General features: G+C 36.2%; 1 protein-coding gene across 1 annotated transcript in view; it reads left to right on the plus strand.

Annotated features, from left to right (window-relative positions):
* Positions 1–18,148, plus strand: part of BCKDHB (branched chain keto acid dehydrogenase E1 subunit beta) — a 124,926-nt gene that overhangs the window by 12,843 nt on the left and 93,935 nt on the right. Inside the window, exons 4-6 of the mRNA XM_035559541.2 lie at positions 8,746–8,879; positions 9,547–9,702; positions 14,061–14,169. Coding sequence (XP_035415434.1) covers positions 8,746–8,879; positions 9,547–9,702; positions 14,061–14,169 — 399 coding nt within the window. The remainder of the gene's footprint in view (positions 1–8,745; positions 8,880–9,546; positions 9,703–14,060; positions 14,170–18,148) is intronic.

The following is an 18,148-nucleotide window of genomic DNA, read 5'->3' on the forward strand; positions in this document are numbered from 1 at the left end:
ACTGCCAATTCATTATAGAAAATCTAGAAAAATCTTTCTGTTAATTTGTAGAAACATCGAATCCTTGTCTGGCAAGGATTTTTCACTCTCATATGGAAGCACCAGGTATAGATCAGTTTATTGATTTTTCTCGTGCACATGCTTTGCATTACCTGTGAGATGCCAGTTTTTCATTGCTGCAGATTACTGGTCATTCAGTACTTCTGATTACTATTTATCAGCATTAAATCTCTGCTGTTGGGTTGAGAATAGTTGCATCACAACTTAGGGTAGAGGCAGCATGCTTTCAAACTTTCATAAAACATTTCTACGGTATTGATACTAATGAGTGTGGGAGAGGCTGCCTTGTATATATCACAATTTTGCTTCTTCCTTGGTTTGTCATCTAGATAGCTTACCCAGCTTGTTATAGCAGAGTTTTCATCAACATGTTTTAATTCTTAGCCTTTTCCTGTTGGATAACTTGTCAGGTAATGTTGCAGGTCCTCTGAAAATGCATGGGACTTATCAAAGCCTCTTAAATAAAGCTGATATACTATCCCGTGGTTATACCTATATATAAATGCTTGGTAGATGTTGATTTTAGAGCTTGTTTTTCCAAGTGAGTGTTCTGTTGCAAGTCTCTCTAGTCAGTTATGCTTTTCTGCAAGCGTGCTTCTCACAGCAAAAGTTTTTGGTGGGTGAGCAGGGATTGTTATTGCTGGAGGAGCACACAAATGCCGTGGTGTGGTTAGGCACAGTGCTTTTTTCTTTAGGCTGGTATAACTTGGTGTATGAGCCAGACGAGCAGAAAGTGGGATCAGGAGTGGGCTACCTGCACAGTCATCAACAAAAATCAATTCTGATGAGTAAATCTGCTGCCTTGATGTGAGCTGCTGATAAAACATTTTTCGAACAGTGTGGAGCTGAATCAGTGCTATTTTATCAGCGTCATGAAGTGCTTCCATCAGCAGGACAGGTGCAGACATAAGAAGTTTGGGCAGTCAGCATGTAGCCCTGCTTGGGGCCATTAATGAACCATATAATAATAAGGGTTGGAAGGAAGAGTCCTTGAAGGTCATCTGCTCCAAACAGATAATCAAAGTAGAGTCAGTTTAGGTTGCTGGTGGTCTTGTCCAGGTGCGATTTGGATATGTCCGAGGAAGGAGCTTACACAATCACTCTGGGCAGCCTGTTCCAGCATTTGGCTACTATCAGAGTGATTTTTTTCCACATATATAATCATTTTCCCTTTTTGCATCTTTGTTTCACCTATCACTGTGTACCTGAAAAGAATCCGATCTTGCCCCCCCCTTGTGTACTACTGCTTGGCTGCTTTTCTATTATGGAAGGATTAAGTGGCATACAAATTTACTGGCCGTTTGAAGTTGGTGCAAAAGCTTTGCGTTAACCTCTGTGACCTCTCCTTTTCCCACTTGCTTGCTGATAATTAGATAATATATTTTGTCATTTTTGCTTTATTCTTTAGCTGTCGGTGGGATGCTAGTTTGTCACAAATGACAGGAAGTCTGATTTGGGGGAGAGGGAAAGCAAGTTTACCCTATGTGTGTTAGGTAGGTAGAGCTGTTAATAAATTAATTTTCCTGGGTCTTCCCTCATCCAGAGAGCCGTAAACCTGACAGTTATCTTAGTGGTTAATGTTATGTTCATGCTAGGAACAACTTTAAGAATTTATGAAGTTTTACTAGAAAGTAAGTTTATTTTCATTCCAAACTTTCAGTTTAGTTAGTTGTGTAAGATTATGATAAGATGACTGAGGAGGCTGTTCCCCATCCATAGTAATATTTTCTTTATGCTCCAGTAGTTCTCCTGAATCTGATATTGTTTAGGTTCTTTGAAGATTAAAAGAAAATATAATAAACATGCTTTTCTCGTAAGGGAGTCTTGGGGAGAGAAGAGGAAAATACAGGTTGGGTGTATGGAGCACTTGGAAGAAAAATGTACCATCTTGAGCGAGAGAATGTCATGTTGAGAACAATTGGAACTAGAGCTGCTACTTCCAATATGCAGGTCTATTCACATGTACGAATGCCTTGGAAATAGTAATCAGAGAGGACTTGAAAGGAAAATCTTACCCTTCAGCTGTTTATAATTTCCAATTTACTTGAACTACTCTTCAGAGGTGTTGGTTATTCAGTGGGGCAAAACAAATCTGGATTGACCTGGAACAGGAATCCCTTAGTTCTTGTTCTTCATAGCTACCTGTGAAGATGGGTGTCCTTTTCTTTGGGCAGCACTGTGGTCATTACTGGTTCAGAAAGACACTTTTTTTTTTTTTTTAACTAAGAGATTTTTTTTATTTTTTTTCCCAAGTGAAGCTTAACTGAAATTCGTGTAAAAGTGAAACCGTGTATGAAGACTTGTTTCTCATTTGGCAGTAGTAAATAGTAAAACTTTTGTACGGAGGAAGTTGGGCTCTGTCATTGCAAAGTAGATGCTATAGCAGATTTTGCAATGCCAGAGGAGGGAGCGGATAATGTATTTCACTGTGTGCAAATTTCCTTTCTGACCCGTTTTTCTGTCACTCACAGTTTTGTGAAATGTCTTTTTTTTTTTTTTTTGTCTTAGCTGTGTCTGATTGCCAAAACATGACTTCTTAGATTCCTTAAGGAAAGGGATGGAAAACTGCCATGGAATTAGCTGCTAATTAGTCAAAATTCAAATTAATTTTTCTTCTACCTGAGTTGTGGGATTAGGAAAATCTGAAGGTTGGATAGATTGTGTTAAATTATGCTAAGGAATAGATTTAGTAGATGTACGTCTACAAAGAGTCCTAGATATTCCAGGATTAGAACAGTTCTCTAAAGGCACAATTGATTTGAAGTCAATTCTTTCTACCTGAATTTTCTACACAAACTCCCCAGTGAATAATTAGCAAGGAGCTAGTCTGCTGGGATTTCCTTGTCTTTCCAGTCCTTTATTTTTCCTTGTGCACCCACGATCGTTGCACTTAAAGACAGAATACATTTAGCTTGTTGGATTCCTTTATTTGACTTCTAATGGGTATTTTTAATGGAAGTTATTAAGATCACAGGGACAAATGAAATGGTGCCTGTATAGATTGCTGATTTATTTATTTATTTTAAGATGCTTTTCTTTAAACAAAAGTGATGTACAAGTATCTTAATAGACAAATGCCTTTAAGTAAATCAGCAGTGTTACCCAACCCACCCAAATCTTCCAACATAAGCTCTTACAGAGCAAAAGGCTCCAGAGAGCTGGAGCCTTGAGTGATGTGTTAGTATATAGAAGATTTTGTACTGTTTGAACAACTCATTTTCGGAGATAAATTAAGACCGGAACATGTTTCATTGCAGATGCTGAAAGCTGAAATACTTTTTTCCTGACAGCTTGGAATAAATAAAGAAGAAGCAGGCCAAAACATTAATGCATAATAATCGACTACATATGCCTGTAAACATGTGTTCTGTTAGGTTGCTATGAAACTTCCCTCTTGGAGGAGAAAATGACTGTAAAACCGAGTTAAAGCTGTTGCCCCTTAGGCAGAGGATCAGTGGTAATTTGAACATTTGTGAGGTGCTTAACTCTTTGTTCCAAAAATCACACAGACCAATCTTGTTTTATTCAAATAAAAATAGTTCAGAGGGGGATGAAGGAATTGTTTTTAAAAAAATGGCTTTTAGTCAGCTACCGCGTTTTTACTTCAGTGTTTAATCTTTTCAGATTTACCTACTGTGTATTTATTCAGTTTCTTAACACGCATCTGATCTTTCTGAGTTGTTGGGATGGAGACATGAGGAGAAGCATCCATTTTTCACATAGCCCCGTGTGCCATCTTGTTTAACTAACTGCATGGATAAGGGCATCAACATGTTCGGATGGCTGAAAGCCGGGATGCTGATAAAGCCGGGCAGGCTGACTGAAGTGGACAAAGGCATAACGTCTGTCTTCAGAGGCTGACGCACGTGAGTTCAGATAACGCAGAGGTATTACTGCCACCTGTAGTGAAAAGCCAGCTTGCTGAGTCTGCGCTCATTTGTTTTGAGCTGCTTGGCTGACGCAAGTAATAGGGGAAGGGTACGTTTTAGGAAATGTTTCTTCATAGATATAGAAATGAAATATGGAATGACACAGTATCTCTGGCTTATTTGTTTAAGTTCGATTTCAGCTGAGTGAATGGTTTGCCAAGGTTGATAAGAATGACTTAATCAAAATGATGTCCTTTTCACATTTGAAAAATAGGTAAAAATACATAGGGTTTAAATTTTCAGTGTTTAAATATTTTGTATTACTTTTATTAATGATTTTCTTACTGCATATATACAAACAGAAGGCTAAAGCCATACCATAAAAGTTTTAGTGTTCAGGGAAATTAGTAAATTTGTTTTATCCTAACAATGTGTATATCTTTAATCTTAAAAGGCTAGCTTTTATGTAAAACAAATACTTACTGAAGCCCTATCCAATGCTTGTTTTCCCATCTAATGAAAAGAAAAAGAGTTTTTTAGGCTTTGCTTGTAAGAAGGGGTCAGTATTATTGTTTTACATCTTAAATAGAAAACATTACTGAGTAATGAATCTTATTAATTGAGAATTACCTGACTCTGTCTTTACTGCTTTAAGCTATAGTACTTCAGGGTTACACCTTTAGTTCTGAAAGCCCAAACGAGGTGCTTCAGACTGCCCATGTTATAACTGTCATGGTATATTTCATATTTGCTTTCACTGATTCTCACTTGATTTATTGTACTCCATTGATTGCAGCACACTGCCTCTAATTTAATATCTAATTTAATTTAAAATATATTCAGCAATTTTATTGGGATGTCTTTTATATTCAGAATCACAGAAAGGAATATTAGTGTGGTAGATCTAAAATGCTTTTAAATTCATTCATCTACCCAAAATTGATATTAAACAATTATTTTTGAAGTTCTTATAAAGTACTACTTGAAAACTAATTTTACAAGATTGTTCAAATCCATTTAAATTTCAGGGCGATATAAAATTATTTATAGAACCAGCACATGAGGCTATTTCAGTGTACTTTGAAAAATCCATTCTTAAATATAAGGTTAGGTAAGCTTTGCATGATTTGACTTTTCCTGGGCAATTCTCAGCAATCTGTTTACTTTCTCATGTGACTGTACGCATTGCCAGCCTGTTTTATCCTCCTATCTGTGCTGTGTCCATGACTTGTCTTCCAATGTGGTGTTTGAGAGAGAGGAATCGTGACAAAATGGAATAGTATACCCAGGAGGAACAAGAAGTTGAAATGCAAACTATGTCCTAACCATCCCTTCCCCAGCTACTTACTGTTATACTGGTTTTCAGGCTCCCATGAAATGTAGTGAATTAAAACAAAAATAAAACAGCAAAACCCACAACATTTTGGAGTTTCCGTTTGCCTGTATATGATCAAAATGCCATGTGAGTGAATAAAAGTGAAATGCATTGAGCTGCCAATAGACTTCTATGAAGGAGGGAAGTATAATTATGTCTTGGTAATGTTAATGCATTCCTAGCTTGGTAAAATATGAGTTGTTTTACATTAAACAAACAAAACACCATTAAACGCATCAGTGAAAGAAGGGAAATAAAATGTCAAATTCAAGGCATGCTAGACTGAATATGGAAGAGGGGAAGAGATGTTTGTCAGCTGTTGCAGACGGATGTGGGTCTGGGGACAGCTCTGGAGGCTGCGTGTGAAGCAGGGCTTCCTCGCAGTGGTGAGGCCTGGGGGCAAATATGCATTTGTATAGGTGCTTCATGTTCCTTTTTCCTGGCTAAAAAGTACTTAGGCTGAAGAAAGTTGGCTGATCATTGGATTCTACAGGTCCTGAAAAATAAAAATGTCGATGTTAAATGGAGGCCTGGATTGCCAAGGCCACTACAGGTGGTGCTGATATCTGTGGCCAAGGCCTGTTGCATGTGGGGGAATGGCCTGGGGAGCAAAGCGAAGGCCACGATGCCTGTCAGGGGAGGAATCGAAGACAACTTGTACAGTGTGTAGTCACTCTAGTTTCAAAAATCGTATTATGTTCTAATTACAGAATTTTTTTTCATGGCACTATTTTCCTTCTGTACCCTATGAATTAGTTTTCTGATCTACAGATTCTGCAGAAATAGCCCTGGAAGCCAGAATTCCTTACTCTGCATAGGAGGAGGAAAGGCCTGATGTGACTGAAACCTTCCCCTTTTGTCAGCTTTTAAAGGAAGACACAATTCCTCTTTGATGCTTTTTGAACTTTTGTTTTTTTTTTTAATTTTGTTAAATTTCTCAGCAGTAAAGCGAAGAAATGATTGATGTCTATGGGAAATTACTATAATTGAAGACAATAAAAACAAGCTACATCTTCTATGAGGATCTTCCCCACTTCTGGATTTCCCAGAGTATTCTCTTTTTCTCTGGGAACCTTTTGGGGCCGGGGAAGTTTTTATGTAGTGACATTGCCAGACAAATTGGTAGTTCTAGTAAAGGAAGAATAAAAATAGGCAGGCTAGTCATGTTACTGAGGCACACTGGTAAAATAATGCCTGGCAACAATAAATGGCAGTGCTATGAAGGTACTGCCATTCAGACTTCCTGTGCTATTTTCAGGCTGAACAACTTTTGAGGACAATACCTGCAGAGATTATTTATTACTGTTTTTTTCCAGGAGCTGTGAAATGAAGTACAGCTGACCCACATCTGGAAATTACTTAGATCAGCTTGCTCATAAATCTTGGATATGAGAGCTAGTTGGTCTTCCCACTTGTGAAATGTTCTGAGATCTGCAGGGCGCTCTGCTCTGACTCAGAGTTGATTGGGATAATATTTGATGGGTGTTTGGCATCCAGACAGCAAAAGTAACTTTAACAAAATTATAGCATAGCTTTTGAAACATTTGGAATTAAATTTTAATTGCTGAGCTAGTTGTGGTAACATTCTGTATTCTGTAGGAATGGCCATACTAAGAAAGTCCATCCAAGTCCTAAGAAATGAAAGCTAGAAGTTTCTTGGATATTAATTTATAAACAAGAAGCAGCCCAGTGTGCACGTGTCTTAAAAGTATTGTAGATCATAGGGATCTGTGTTTCAAACACAGATTTATAAGAAATGAGTCAAAGTCATGGAAGTTCAAAATCACTAATTTCAGAAAAAGTGCTTTCCCTCAAAAAAGACAATTTTTAAGGTGCTTCAAAGTTTCTTCTGTCTTGTTTACAAAATTGTGGAGTGTCCTGAAATTGTGGTAGCCCTTTGGACATGTGATGACTTGCATAGCCTCACTGACACTACCAATGTTCTAATATCATTGGATGGCTTTTTTTTTTTTTTAACTTACCTTAATTACCTTGTAATGTTCCTGTTGGGGTGAGAGAGGGAGAAATGCAGAGGGAGAGCCAAAAACTAATTCCTGATATGTCAAACACCAAAACAAAGTAACCCTTGAAGTATGAAACTCAAAACACCATGTAGGGCACACGGACAATGCCCGAGCAGTGACAGTGCTATATGCTGGGTGATGTGTGAAGATGAAAGACATGTACATGAAAGATTTGTTAAACATGCCTTCCTGTATCATAAATACAGCTGTGGGTAGTGGTTCTGCTTCTGTCATCCATTTCTGAAACCTTCTGTTAGCTTCCCTTTCTCCAGTTTATTAACTTGCAGCTATTGAGACTAGGAGTTTTCAGAGTAATAATTTTTCCTAACTATTAATTCATTGATCTTTCTTTTATTAGTTATTTATTTAGTGGTTAGCAAGCTATTGTTTAATTTACTCTATAGCCACTGATGTGTGATGTATATCCATGCTCAATTTTTTTTCCCACCCAGTTTGAAGTCTTGGCATATTCATGCACGATGCACTCTTGTGAAAACCTGCTGTCCATCTCCCAGTGCTCTAAAAGGAAAATTTAATAGCATCACTGTGTTCTCTTGTTGGTCTGCTGAGGGAGTATGGTACTTGTAGCAAATACTTTACATATATCTTATAGAAGAAATTTTAATGGTGTTTCGCCTCCCTCCCCCTCCTTGTTTTTAATTTCACGAACTGACCAATTTTATATTTACCTATTAGATAGATGCATATTTGGAATCTGAAACTGGTGTAGCACAGAAATATGTCAGAGTTAAAACGACCTTTTACACTCTCACAGGGCAGATACAAAACAGAATATTTGATTTCATCTTGTGCCTCCAACAGCAGAAACAGCTTTTTTTTTTTTTTTTTTCCTCCCCCTCTTGCCCTGGAGATGAACCAAATTATTTAGGAAATGAAGTCTTAACTTACAAAAGGCTGGTTAGACTGGGCTCTGCTTATGGGGATTGTCAGGAGTATACTCTTGATAAATGCCTTTGTAGAGCCGTGTACATTTGAGTATGGACAGATCATTTTGACTGTCTGGATTAAAAACCAAACAGTTGAAGGAACACTACTGTTCTGTGTTGTAAGCTTTCTTAATGCTTGTATTTTTTTATACCTCCTGTATAAACATGGTGATGCATGTTTATCTGTATCTACATCAGAACAAATTATTTTCCTTGAAGTGCTAATAAGAATGTTGTAAATTACTTAAACTGTTCTTGCATTTTGTTTCTCCTTGTCTTCCTCTAAGCAGTTACAAATTAAAGTGAAAATATCCTTATCTGTAATGGATGTGTATGATTGCTAAACCTAGAAAGCCCATCTAAAGAGCCATGTGCTTAATTGAAGAGGATTTGTTTATAACTTGAGTATTTCTGGGGCTAGGTTTTCCACTTAGAACAAGTGTATTAAAGAAATTGTTCTTGTTTTATAGGTAAAGATAGAGTTTTCAATACACCCTTGTGTGAGCAAGGAATTGTTGGATTTGGTATCGGAGTTGCTGTTGCAGGTGCTACGGCCATCGCAGAAATTCAGTTTGCAGATTATATTTTTCCAGCATTTGATCAGGTTAGTACTTAGAAATTTGAATGAAGTAAAATGAAATGTTATGGCTTTATGTTTAAATTATTCTTCTGTTCACATTAATATTGGTTTAAATATATATATTTTTTGCAAAAATATCCACAAATGTATTACTAATATTTATGCATACTTTAAATAAACAGGAAGATACCAGGGCCAGGTTGAAGTCCTGATTAACTAACATAAATTAAAGATGTGGTTTGAAGCAAATGTCTGTCTTTGATTTTATTATTGGTTTTGTGGCCACGTTGGCTTAAGCAGCTTTAAATTCCCCAGCTGTGTCTTCCCCACACCATCTCTCACTTCTTTGTGTGATTGAAGCCAACCACATGGCCACATGATAAACCACAAGTTTAAATGGGGCTGATAGATTGTCTGGGAATGGGGAAACAACTGGGCTATATGGCTACCCTTGAGGCCTGCCATTTAACTTGAACACACTAAATTACTGAATTTACTTGCCTTGGAAAATGTTTGCTTTTCTACTGACTTACAGGAATCTTTTGCTTCTAATTTGGTTCTGTGAATTCCGACCATGGAGTAGATGATGTATTTACATCTCATGCATTGTAGATGTTTAATGATATGTAACTAAGGGTATCGGATGCTACTTTTGTATATGGAAAGGATTTTGTTTTGTTTTCCTTTCCAGATTGTTAACGAAGCAGCAAAATACCGTTATCGCTCGGGAGATCTGTTTAATTGTGGAAGCCTCACCATCAGAGCCCCCTGGGGTTGTGTGGGTCATGGTGCACTGTATCACTCTCAGAGTCCAGAAGCTTTCTTCGCTCATTGTCCAGGAATTAAGGTACAGTAATTCACATTTGACAAAGATTGATTTTGAGTGAATCAGAGTAACCAGACTGATGAGTCTGAGTGCAGGCAGGGAAAGGAGGATGGTAGTCAGAGTACACAGCAAAAAATGTGAATATGCTAATTAAGTACTGTTAGAAGTTTACTATTTATAAAACTTAAATTGTATTAAGAGTTTGAGAATTTGTAGCCATTATTGAAACAAACTTCAGCAGACCTAGCATTTTGTGTTTGTGTGCTTTTTGCACTGAAAGCGTACATTCTACATTTGTTTGGTGTCTAGCATTGTATAGAAATTAAAAACTAACGAATAGTGCTTTCCTTTTTTTTCTTTTTTCTCTCTGTATCTGTCATATTAAGTCCATTATAAAATTGATTCAAATGAATGACAGTGACAGGACAAGAGATACTGGGTGCAAACTGAAACACAGGAGGTTCCCTCTGAGTGCCAGGAAACACTTCACTGTGCGGGTGGGTGACTGAGTGCTGGCACAGGTTGCCCAGAGAGGTGGTAGAGTCTCCCTGCCTAGGGACATTCAAAAGCCAGTTGGACGTGGTCCTAGGCAGCCTGGTCTGGGTGGCCCTGCTGAAGCAGGGGTTGGAGCAGATGGCCTCCAGAGGGCCCTGCCCACCTCAGCCATTGGATGACTCTGTGGATGATAAATTGGGGCAAGCTTTCAACATGAGAAAGTGGCATATCTTGAAAGTTGAGTTTCCTAGCATTTTGATAGATAAGTTTCCTGGTGAAGATAAAGGGGACAGATCTGTTAATCTCTGATAAATCAAGCACTGTTTGCCAGTTCTCAGTTTTTTTCTGAGTAAATTTGGTGTCTATGGACTTGTACTTTTGGATTAACTGGCATCCAGTCCATTAAGAAATGACTCATAGCTTGATTAATGTGAAGGTCTTAAGCAAAAGCAGTATTTGTATGCTGGAGACACATGTTCATTTTTTATATTTTGTTTAAACTTTTGCCTTAATATTATTTCGGTGTTCTAAAATGTCAGATATGACTTTTTTTTATAGGTAGGCCATTTCTACTTGCTTCTGTTTAATTAAATAAGAGCTTGGAATATTCACATTTTATTGCATGTTATTCACGTTTTATTTTGTGATATTTGGGAAAGGGAATACATCTTTTTTCTTTGAAGTGTTTGTATACTAAACTTGAAAATATTTGCCTATATAGACAAAAGTAAATTACAAAGTCTCTTGCCAGGTAATTGAATCAAAGGGTTTCTCGAGCTTGTTCAAAAGCTAGTTGTTTATTATGGCATAGAAGAACAAGGTAGACCTGGCATCGGTATCTTAATCTTAGAAAGTGTCTAATATATGCTGGTCTTTGTTGGTCAATCTCAAATCTTCATATTGAACAAAGTGCTGAGGTTTTGCAGTCCACTGTGCTAATTAAAACCCCTTTCAAGTTCAGTGCAACCTAATACTACTGTGTTTAGTCTTCTGAATAAGTTAGTAAGTCAGAATTTCATTTTATCACTCCTGATAATTTCATTCTTTTCTCTCATCTTTAATTCTTCTTTTTCTTTTCTTCATTTTCTTCTTTCAGTGTAAATGTATGTAAGGAAAATACCCTTCCAGATCAACATCATAAACTGTATATCATAGCTATACCAAAGATGAGGTGAATTAATATAAATATGCTGGTGTGTGGCTTGCAAATACTACTGAGGAGAAGTGATGGGAAGTGAGGTCCGGAAGTAGCTACAGGGAATGAGGGAAATTCAGAGTTGCTGAAGAGCTTGAAGGAACCCAGGGCAGAAGTTCCTTGGGTAATGTGCTAAAATACATTGCGGCCATCTCAGTTAAAGGGCATACTAAATTCTGTGGAATTGGTGGAACAATATTCTAATTTTGGATGCACACAGAAGTATATTAGACTCTTGAATTTTGTATCTTTGTGAAAACAATGTTGCTCCTTTAATATTTTTTGCAAAGCTGTTCATTAATGCAGTTAATGTTTGAAACAGTTATAGCTTCTTTGCTGAAATTGAAACCTATCTCTATTTCATATAAATGTGCTAGTAGTATAGCATTAATATTACTCAGTGAAAACTTTTGGCATCAAAGTTGCAGGAAATATTTTTAAATGAACAAAAATCCATCCCTTAATGTATAAATCCAGCAATGCAAATGAAACTTTGGTCCAGATGTACTTGCAGAGTCCTGTGTCTGTGCATATTTTGTCAAAATCACGGGAAGAAAGGCCATGTATTACAAACCTGGGAGGGTAGGAGACACCCATGGGGGGGAGGATGGTTTCCAAAACTACCCACTTACTAAGCTCAGTGGTTGATTACTGACTGAAGATTTTTATACTCTGTTTTTCTTAAGTGAAACTGAGGTTTAGTTTTCCTAAGCCAAAGAGGGTTTGTATGTCTTGGGCTTTTCAAGGGAAGGATTGTAATCATTAGTGCTTAAGACAGGGCTTGTTGAAGTGAGGAGGACATTGTTAGATCATTGTGTCTTGTCTACTGTTGTAAGGAGGTATGTCTTAATGGATACAACTGTCTTAAATTATTGTAATGACTCTCTATTCCATTGGAAGACTGCACCAGGATTTTTATCATCACAGTTAGAAGCTTTCTTTTTGGTTCCAGCCTAAATTTCTTCTTAACTTGTATCTTTAACTTATCTGTCCTTCATCTTCTCTTTCATGTGCTAAGAGCAATTGTTTTCTCTTTAGTCATTGTTTCTTTTTAGACTAAACAAATCAAACTATGAAAGAGACGTTAAACAGTTTCCGAAGCTTTTTTGGCATCTGTTTTGATTCATTTTCTTTCAAAACTGTTGATGTAGTCATGAAGTAGTCATGAAGTATTTCAACTGACTTTCTAGCAGCAATTTTTGCAATAGTACTAACACTTCCTTGACTACAAGATTGTCTTTTACGGCTGTACTGCACAGTGTCCTAGTTATCCTTTGAGCAAATAATACATTCAGATCCTTCTCTGAATTTCTACTGCTGAGTTCTAAATTTATAATAAAAATTTAGTCCATAGATGTGCGTCTTATCACTATGTGAACTGGTGCTTTTGACATCATTTTCTGTATTGGTGGTGACTGAGCTTTCGAATAGATTTCATTTCCACGCTCTGACTTAATTTCACAAATGAATACAGTAAATAAAGTCCCTCCTAAAAATGATCCTGAAGGAGCTGTGCTGGTGACATCCGTAAGTCTGACAATTTTCCACGTCAAATGTTTTTTTTGGAGTTTAAAAAGATTGCTTCTCCCTTGCTTAGAAAAATCACTTATCAACTTAATTTGAGGCAATAGCTGATTTGGGTTGTGTTTTGACTCTTCTATGTTATATTTATATCATTAAATGTTCTTACTCTCAAAGTTTTTTAAAGCCTTGCAAACTCGTTGTTAGGTGCTAAGTTAACATAACTGTAGTTAACGTGTCGTGTGTGTGTGTTGTTTTTTTCTAATGCTTTCAGTCAGAGGTTGCCACTTCTTACTTCACAGCTATAAAACGTTCACTAGTAGTCTTGACCCTGCCTGCACCAGCTTTTAGAGATCTGAGATGTAATTTAGCTGGCCCTTCTGATTCGAGAGAGTTGAGCTCTCTTGGCTTTTATTTTCATTTAAACTGACATTTTGGTGATTTTCTGATCATTATTATAATCAACATTTTCTTAGATCATTCATAATTAACTCTTCTGCTGGAAAAACAATTACGTTTTTTCCTTTCAAGTATTCAGATTACATCTAGAGGACTTGCTTACAGTTTTGTTTGTTTGACAGTAGTTTCAGTGTTTATTTATTTATTTATTTTTGGAGGGGCCTCCAGAATGATCAAATTTCAGGCTTCCACCATAAGTAAAGGAAATCAACTTTAAAATGCTAACTCCTTTTCAAGTCTTCAAAATTTACTGGACCAGTCTGAAGACCTTTCCAGACCGTTCCAAGGAACCTTTACCTAAACAACTTCAGATCACTCAGCTGATTTTTTTCTTGTCATCCATCCACTAAAATACTAGTTCTGTAAAAATAATAGTTTTTTTGAATTTTTCTTCTATTTCTTCAACCTCAAAATGCTATTGTTATGTTAGTTCTATCTTATCTGAGGGGAATAAATTAGTATTTAAATCATTGTGTAGAGGGGAACTATTCAAGCCTCATTAATAAATGAAATAAAACTGAAAACTTGGAGTGTTGTGTTAGTAAGATAGTACTGATGTTAATGTACTTTGTAACAACTGTGCAATAGTTGCATAATTTTATTTAAAGCAAGTAATTACTTTTTTTTTTTTTTGACATTCAGTGTAATATTGAGGAAGCTTGTAGGAGACTTGTACTTTAAATAAACTCTTTTAAAAATATTTTTGCAGGTTGTTATTCCAAGGAGTCCTCTTCAGGCCAAAGGACTACTGCTTTCATGCATAGAGGACAAAAATCCATGCATATTCTTTGAACCTAAAATACTTTACAGAGCTGCAGGTAAAGATTTATATTGTTGTGTTTTCCACTAAAGCAACACTTATATTTTGCACATGTATTTCCATAGTCACAGCTAAATTGATAATGTAGCAAAAATCTTTATTTGCACTTGTTTTGCCTTTACCTGTGTTTGGGGGGTTGTGTTTTGAGAGGAAGTATGAAAATCGGGTAAGATTTCTAAGTTTGAATACAAGGATGAATATTTAGTCTGATTTATATTTAGTGAACTTCGGAAGTAGAATGCTTTGTACAGTCTTGTGTTTAAAAAAAAAAAAAAAAGAAATAGAACTAAAAGGCATTATCCCATATCAAGTTGAGTTGTGGAAATATAAACAAGACCAAGTCCATTTAAGTATGGGAGATGAGTAGGCATTGAACAGTGAGCATTTAATAGTTAAAGAAACTAATTAATTAATTAATTCTTCCAAGGGCAAACTTAATGTTGTTAGCATGTTGATTTATGGAGTTGCTTGAAGGCTTTTTTTAATGGAACAGGACAATATACGTTTCACACAAGTTAAACTGCTTTTGTTTTCGTGACTCTAGATATTAAAATAAATGGCCAGATTTGTGTTTATTTTTCCAAAATAGCTAAACATCATCACCATTATTACAAAGTTAGAACTTCTTTGAAGTGCTTCATTTCTAAAAGTCTAGAAAATCTGCCCCTTAACTTCTTATGTTATTTGGAAGGAAGTGTGATTGCTGTTACTTTTTTCCTTTGTTTCAGTCACACGATCTTTTTGGTTGAATAAAGTTTTATTCATTATACGCATCATTATGCATAACATATAAGAACAATTTGAAGATAATAGTGCGTGTTTATTGTAACGGTACACTTGTTATTTCCTTGGGACTGGAGAAGCTGTACTGACAACAGAGTGTAGAGTAAAAAAAAAATTTGCAAGTGGAGATAGGCAGTATCTGCGTGAGCAACTAATGAAATAGAACCCAAGCCTTCATTTACTTTCATCCTTCCTAATGTCATATAGTGTTGTATATCAACTGTTCTTAAATCTTTCAGTACAATTTATAAATTAACTCTGAGTGGACTGAAGTTGGGTGAAAGACCAAATGTTCATACTTTAACCTTCTAACCTTCTAACAACACTTTTCCATTAGTGCATTCAATTTGTTAGGAAGTTTATCCTCTTTCTAAAGAAGAAAACCAAAGAAAAAGAAAGGAAGGATTTAAAAAACAGGCATTAAAGCCACAGAAAAAGAGCAGAGTAACTTGGGAGCAAATACAATATTTGCTGGGGAGACTGCTGCTTTGCTTTTATGCTTTCGAAACAGAACTTGGATTCCAGTTAGCAATGTATTTTTAAAAATGCAACTATTTTTAGTGACGTGATGAGCCCGAAGAGTGTCACATTAAGATTAGTGTGTTTTGAAAGCTTAGAGTAATTCAGCAATAAATGCCTCTGACTCTTTGTTTAGATGAAGTTGTTTGTAAAATGAACTCAAGTATTAGAGTCCAGTTAAACAAACAAACAAACAAAAAAGAATTCATCTTCAAACATCCCTGCTGTTCTTTGGTTCTGGTATTTAGAAGTCACAATCACAGACTGCAGAGTTAATAAAATATTTGCTTTCATAGTGAAATGAATGAATTACATCAAAAATATCACACAGCTATTGAGATTATAGTGAGGTTTTTATGTATGAAGGGTTGACCTATAAAACAGTTGCTGGGTCTTCTAGTGAACATAAATGACTCAAGTGATTGAAATCTTGAGTGAAGATGTGCTGGACTAGTGGTTAGTGTGGTTTATATGCTGGTCAATAACCAACCATAGCATTGCTGCAAGATGATCTTAGTAGTATCTGGAAGGTGTTGATTTTCCTCTATATTCTCATGGCCTGTTTTTCAGAGACATTACCTATATTTTTGTCTTAAGATTTCTAAGAACTTCAGTTTAATGATCTAGGCTGAAATTTATAGTACTTCTGTGCTACCATGTGACAGTTACAATTGTGACTAGCTTCTATTCTTTCACTGTAAGACAATTTGTGATAGTTTTTGTATTTGTACAACATAACGCAGGACTATTTTATTATGTGGATGGGTTTTGATATTGTGTTCCTTCCCTCCTGCCCCTTCTACCCCTGCCCCCAAACCCTTCCTTCTGGCATCATTGATTCATTGTCCTGGTTGTTGAGCTGTTGTTGTAGGTTGGATCAGCATGAACCAGAGGAAAACAGTAGTGTCTGGGAGTTTGTCCTAGAAAATTAACTTCTTATAGTATTCCTTCCTGTGCTGCTGGCTGTGGTCAGGGTTTCTTGTAATTCCACTACAGAAATGAATTAGCTTGTTTAATTCAAAATGGACCAGGGTTTTCTTGATTTGGTCCAGATGCAGCAGCAGTAAAACACAAGCCTGATAAACAAGAACAGGATAATGGTGGAAGGAAGGATGTTAAAAATGCAACTGTCTTTTGTTTTGAGTAGATTTTTTTTATTGATATTCCATGTCACTGTGTTCTTTCTAGTCAGAGAAAACAAATTCAGAATTGTGTTCACAGAGTAAGCTTTATCTATCTGTGTATTTCTTGTCTCTTTCTATTATTGTCTCGAAATACTACAGGGTCTTCCCAAAGCCGGGAACATACAAACATTCCAAAACAAGGAAGACAAAAATATATTAGATGTGCTCTGCTGCTTTATTAATCTTTTTTTTAAGTTATTGACTTTTACAGGAAATTTCCACTTTATTGATATACTTTCAGCAGAAAGACAGGGTATAAATATTATAATATGCCCCACTCAAGACTGGGACTTCATTGTTTCAGTGACTAGAGATTATCATATACAGAGAAAAATCATTTTATTTCCATAATGATGGTTAAGATATTGAATAATGAAATAATTTTTTCTAGCTTCCTATGAGTAGACATACTTGCTGCAGAGGACTTCATGACCAATGTTGCATTGGGTTTGTAGGGGTTTCATTAGAAAAAAATAGGGTGTCAGGGGATAATGTGAAGTAGTAGTTGCTACCTGTACAATTAATGTAGATATTTAAGCTTTATCATTGTAGTCTAATGGATTTTTTTCTCTCCCTATGAGGCCTCTAAATAGCTATAGATGATATTTTGCTTAATATCTTTGACATTTCAGCTGAAAATAAGCTGTAAGGTTGGGTAGTGTTTAAAACACAAGGTACCTATTCTTGTTCACATGTGTGGAAGTTACTAATGGTTTGTTTAAAAATAAATCAACAAAGCAAAATTATACTATTTGCTTCTGCCCCTGAGTGTTGTTGCTGTTGTTGAAATTTGCTGTTGGATGCTAGTGCTGGAATATAAGAATACATATCTAGCTTAGGATGTGTAAAATGAAGTTGCTTTCTGAGCAGTGTGCCAGGTCATTTGGTGTCTTACAGAAGTTCTTGTGCAGAACCAAGCTTGTGAGTTTGCATTTGATGCATACTTTATCCAGTGAGCTATAACAGCCCACCAATTGCTGTCAAACTGTATTTTCAGGTCCACTTATAATGTGCAGTTTGGGGGTTGTTGATAACAAAGCTTTTTTTTTTTTTTTCAAGATTCATGTGTATATTTTTATAACAGTAAAGACATTCTACAAAAAAAATACTCTTTAAGTGTTATGAAACATATGTCTCAGCTCCAAGGTAAAGCAGAGTCGTAGCACAAAATATTTCACTGTGACTATCACATTAACGTTGTGAATGAATATTATCAAAGACACTTCAAAATATTTTTTGGAATAATGGACTTAGCTGGATGTCTGCCTAGAAGAACACAGATTTGTTTGTTCTGATATTTTGTGTGCTTATTCAGACATGAGGTAAAACTAATCATGTTTACAAAATAATCATTCATTTCTATATGAGTATTTGCTATCCAAACATGGCTTTGCCCACAGAAGATACAAGAATAGGCCTGAAGTCTTCAACTTAATCAGCTCTGGAACATCTTGAGGTTCCCAGCATCTGAGAAGCAGCAGTACCAGCAGC

Source organism: Cygnus atratus, chromosome 3, assembly GCF_013377495.2.
Source record: "Cygnus atratus isolate AKBS03 ecotype Queensland, Australia chromosome 3, CAtr_DNAZoo_HiC_assembly, whole genome shotgun sequence".
Classification (NCBI taxonomy): domain Eukaryota; kingdom Metazoa; phylum Chordata; class Aves; order Anseriformes; family Anatidae; genus Cygnus; species Cygnus atratus.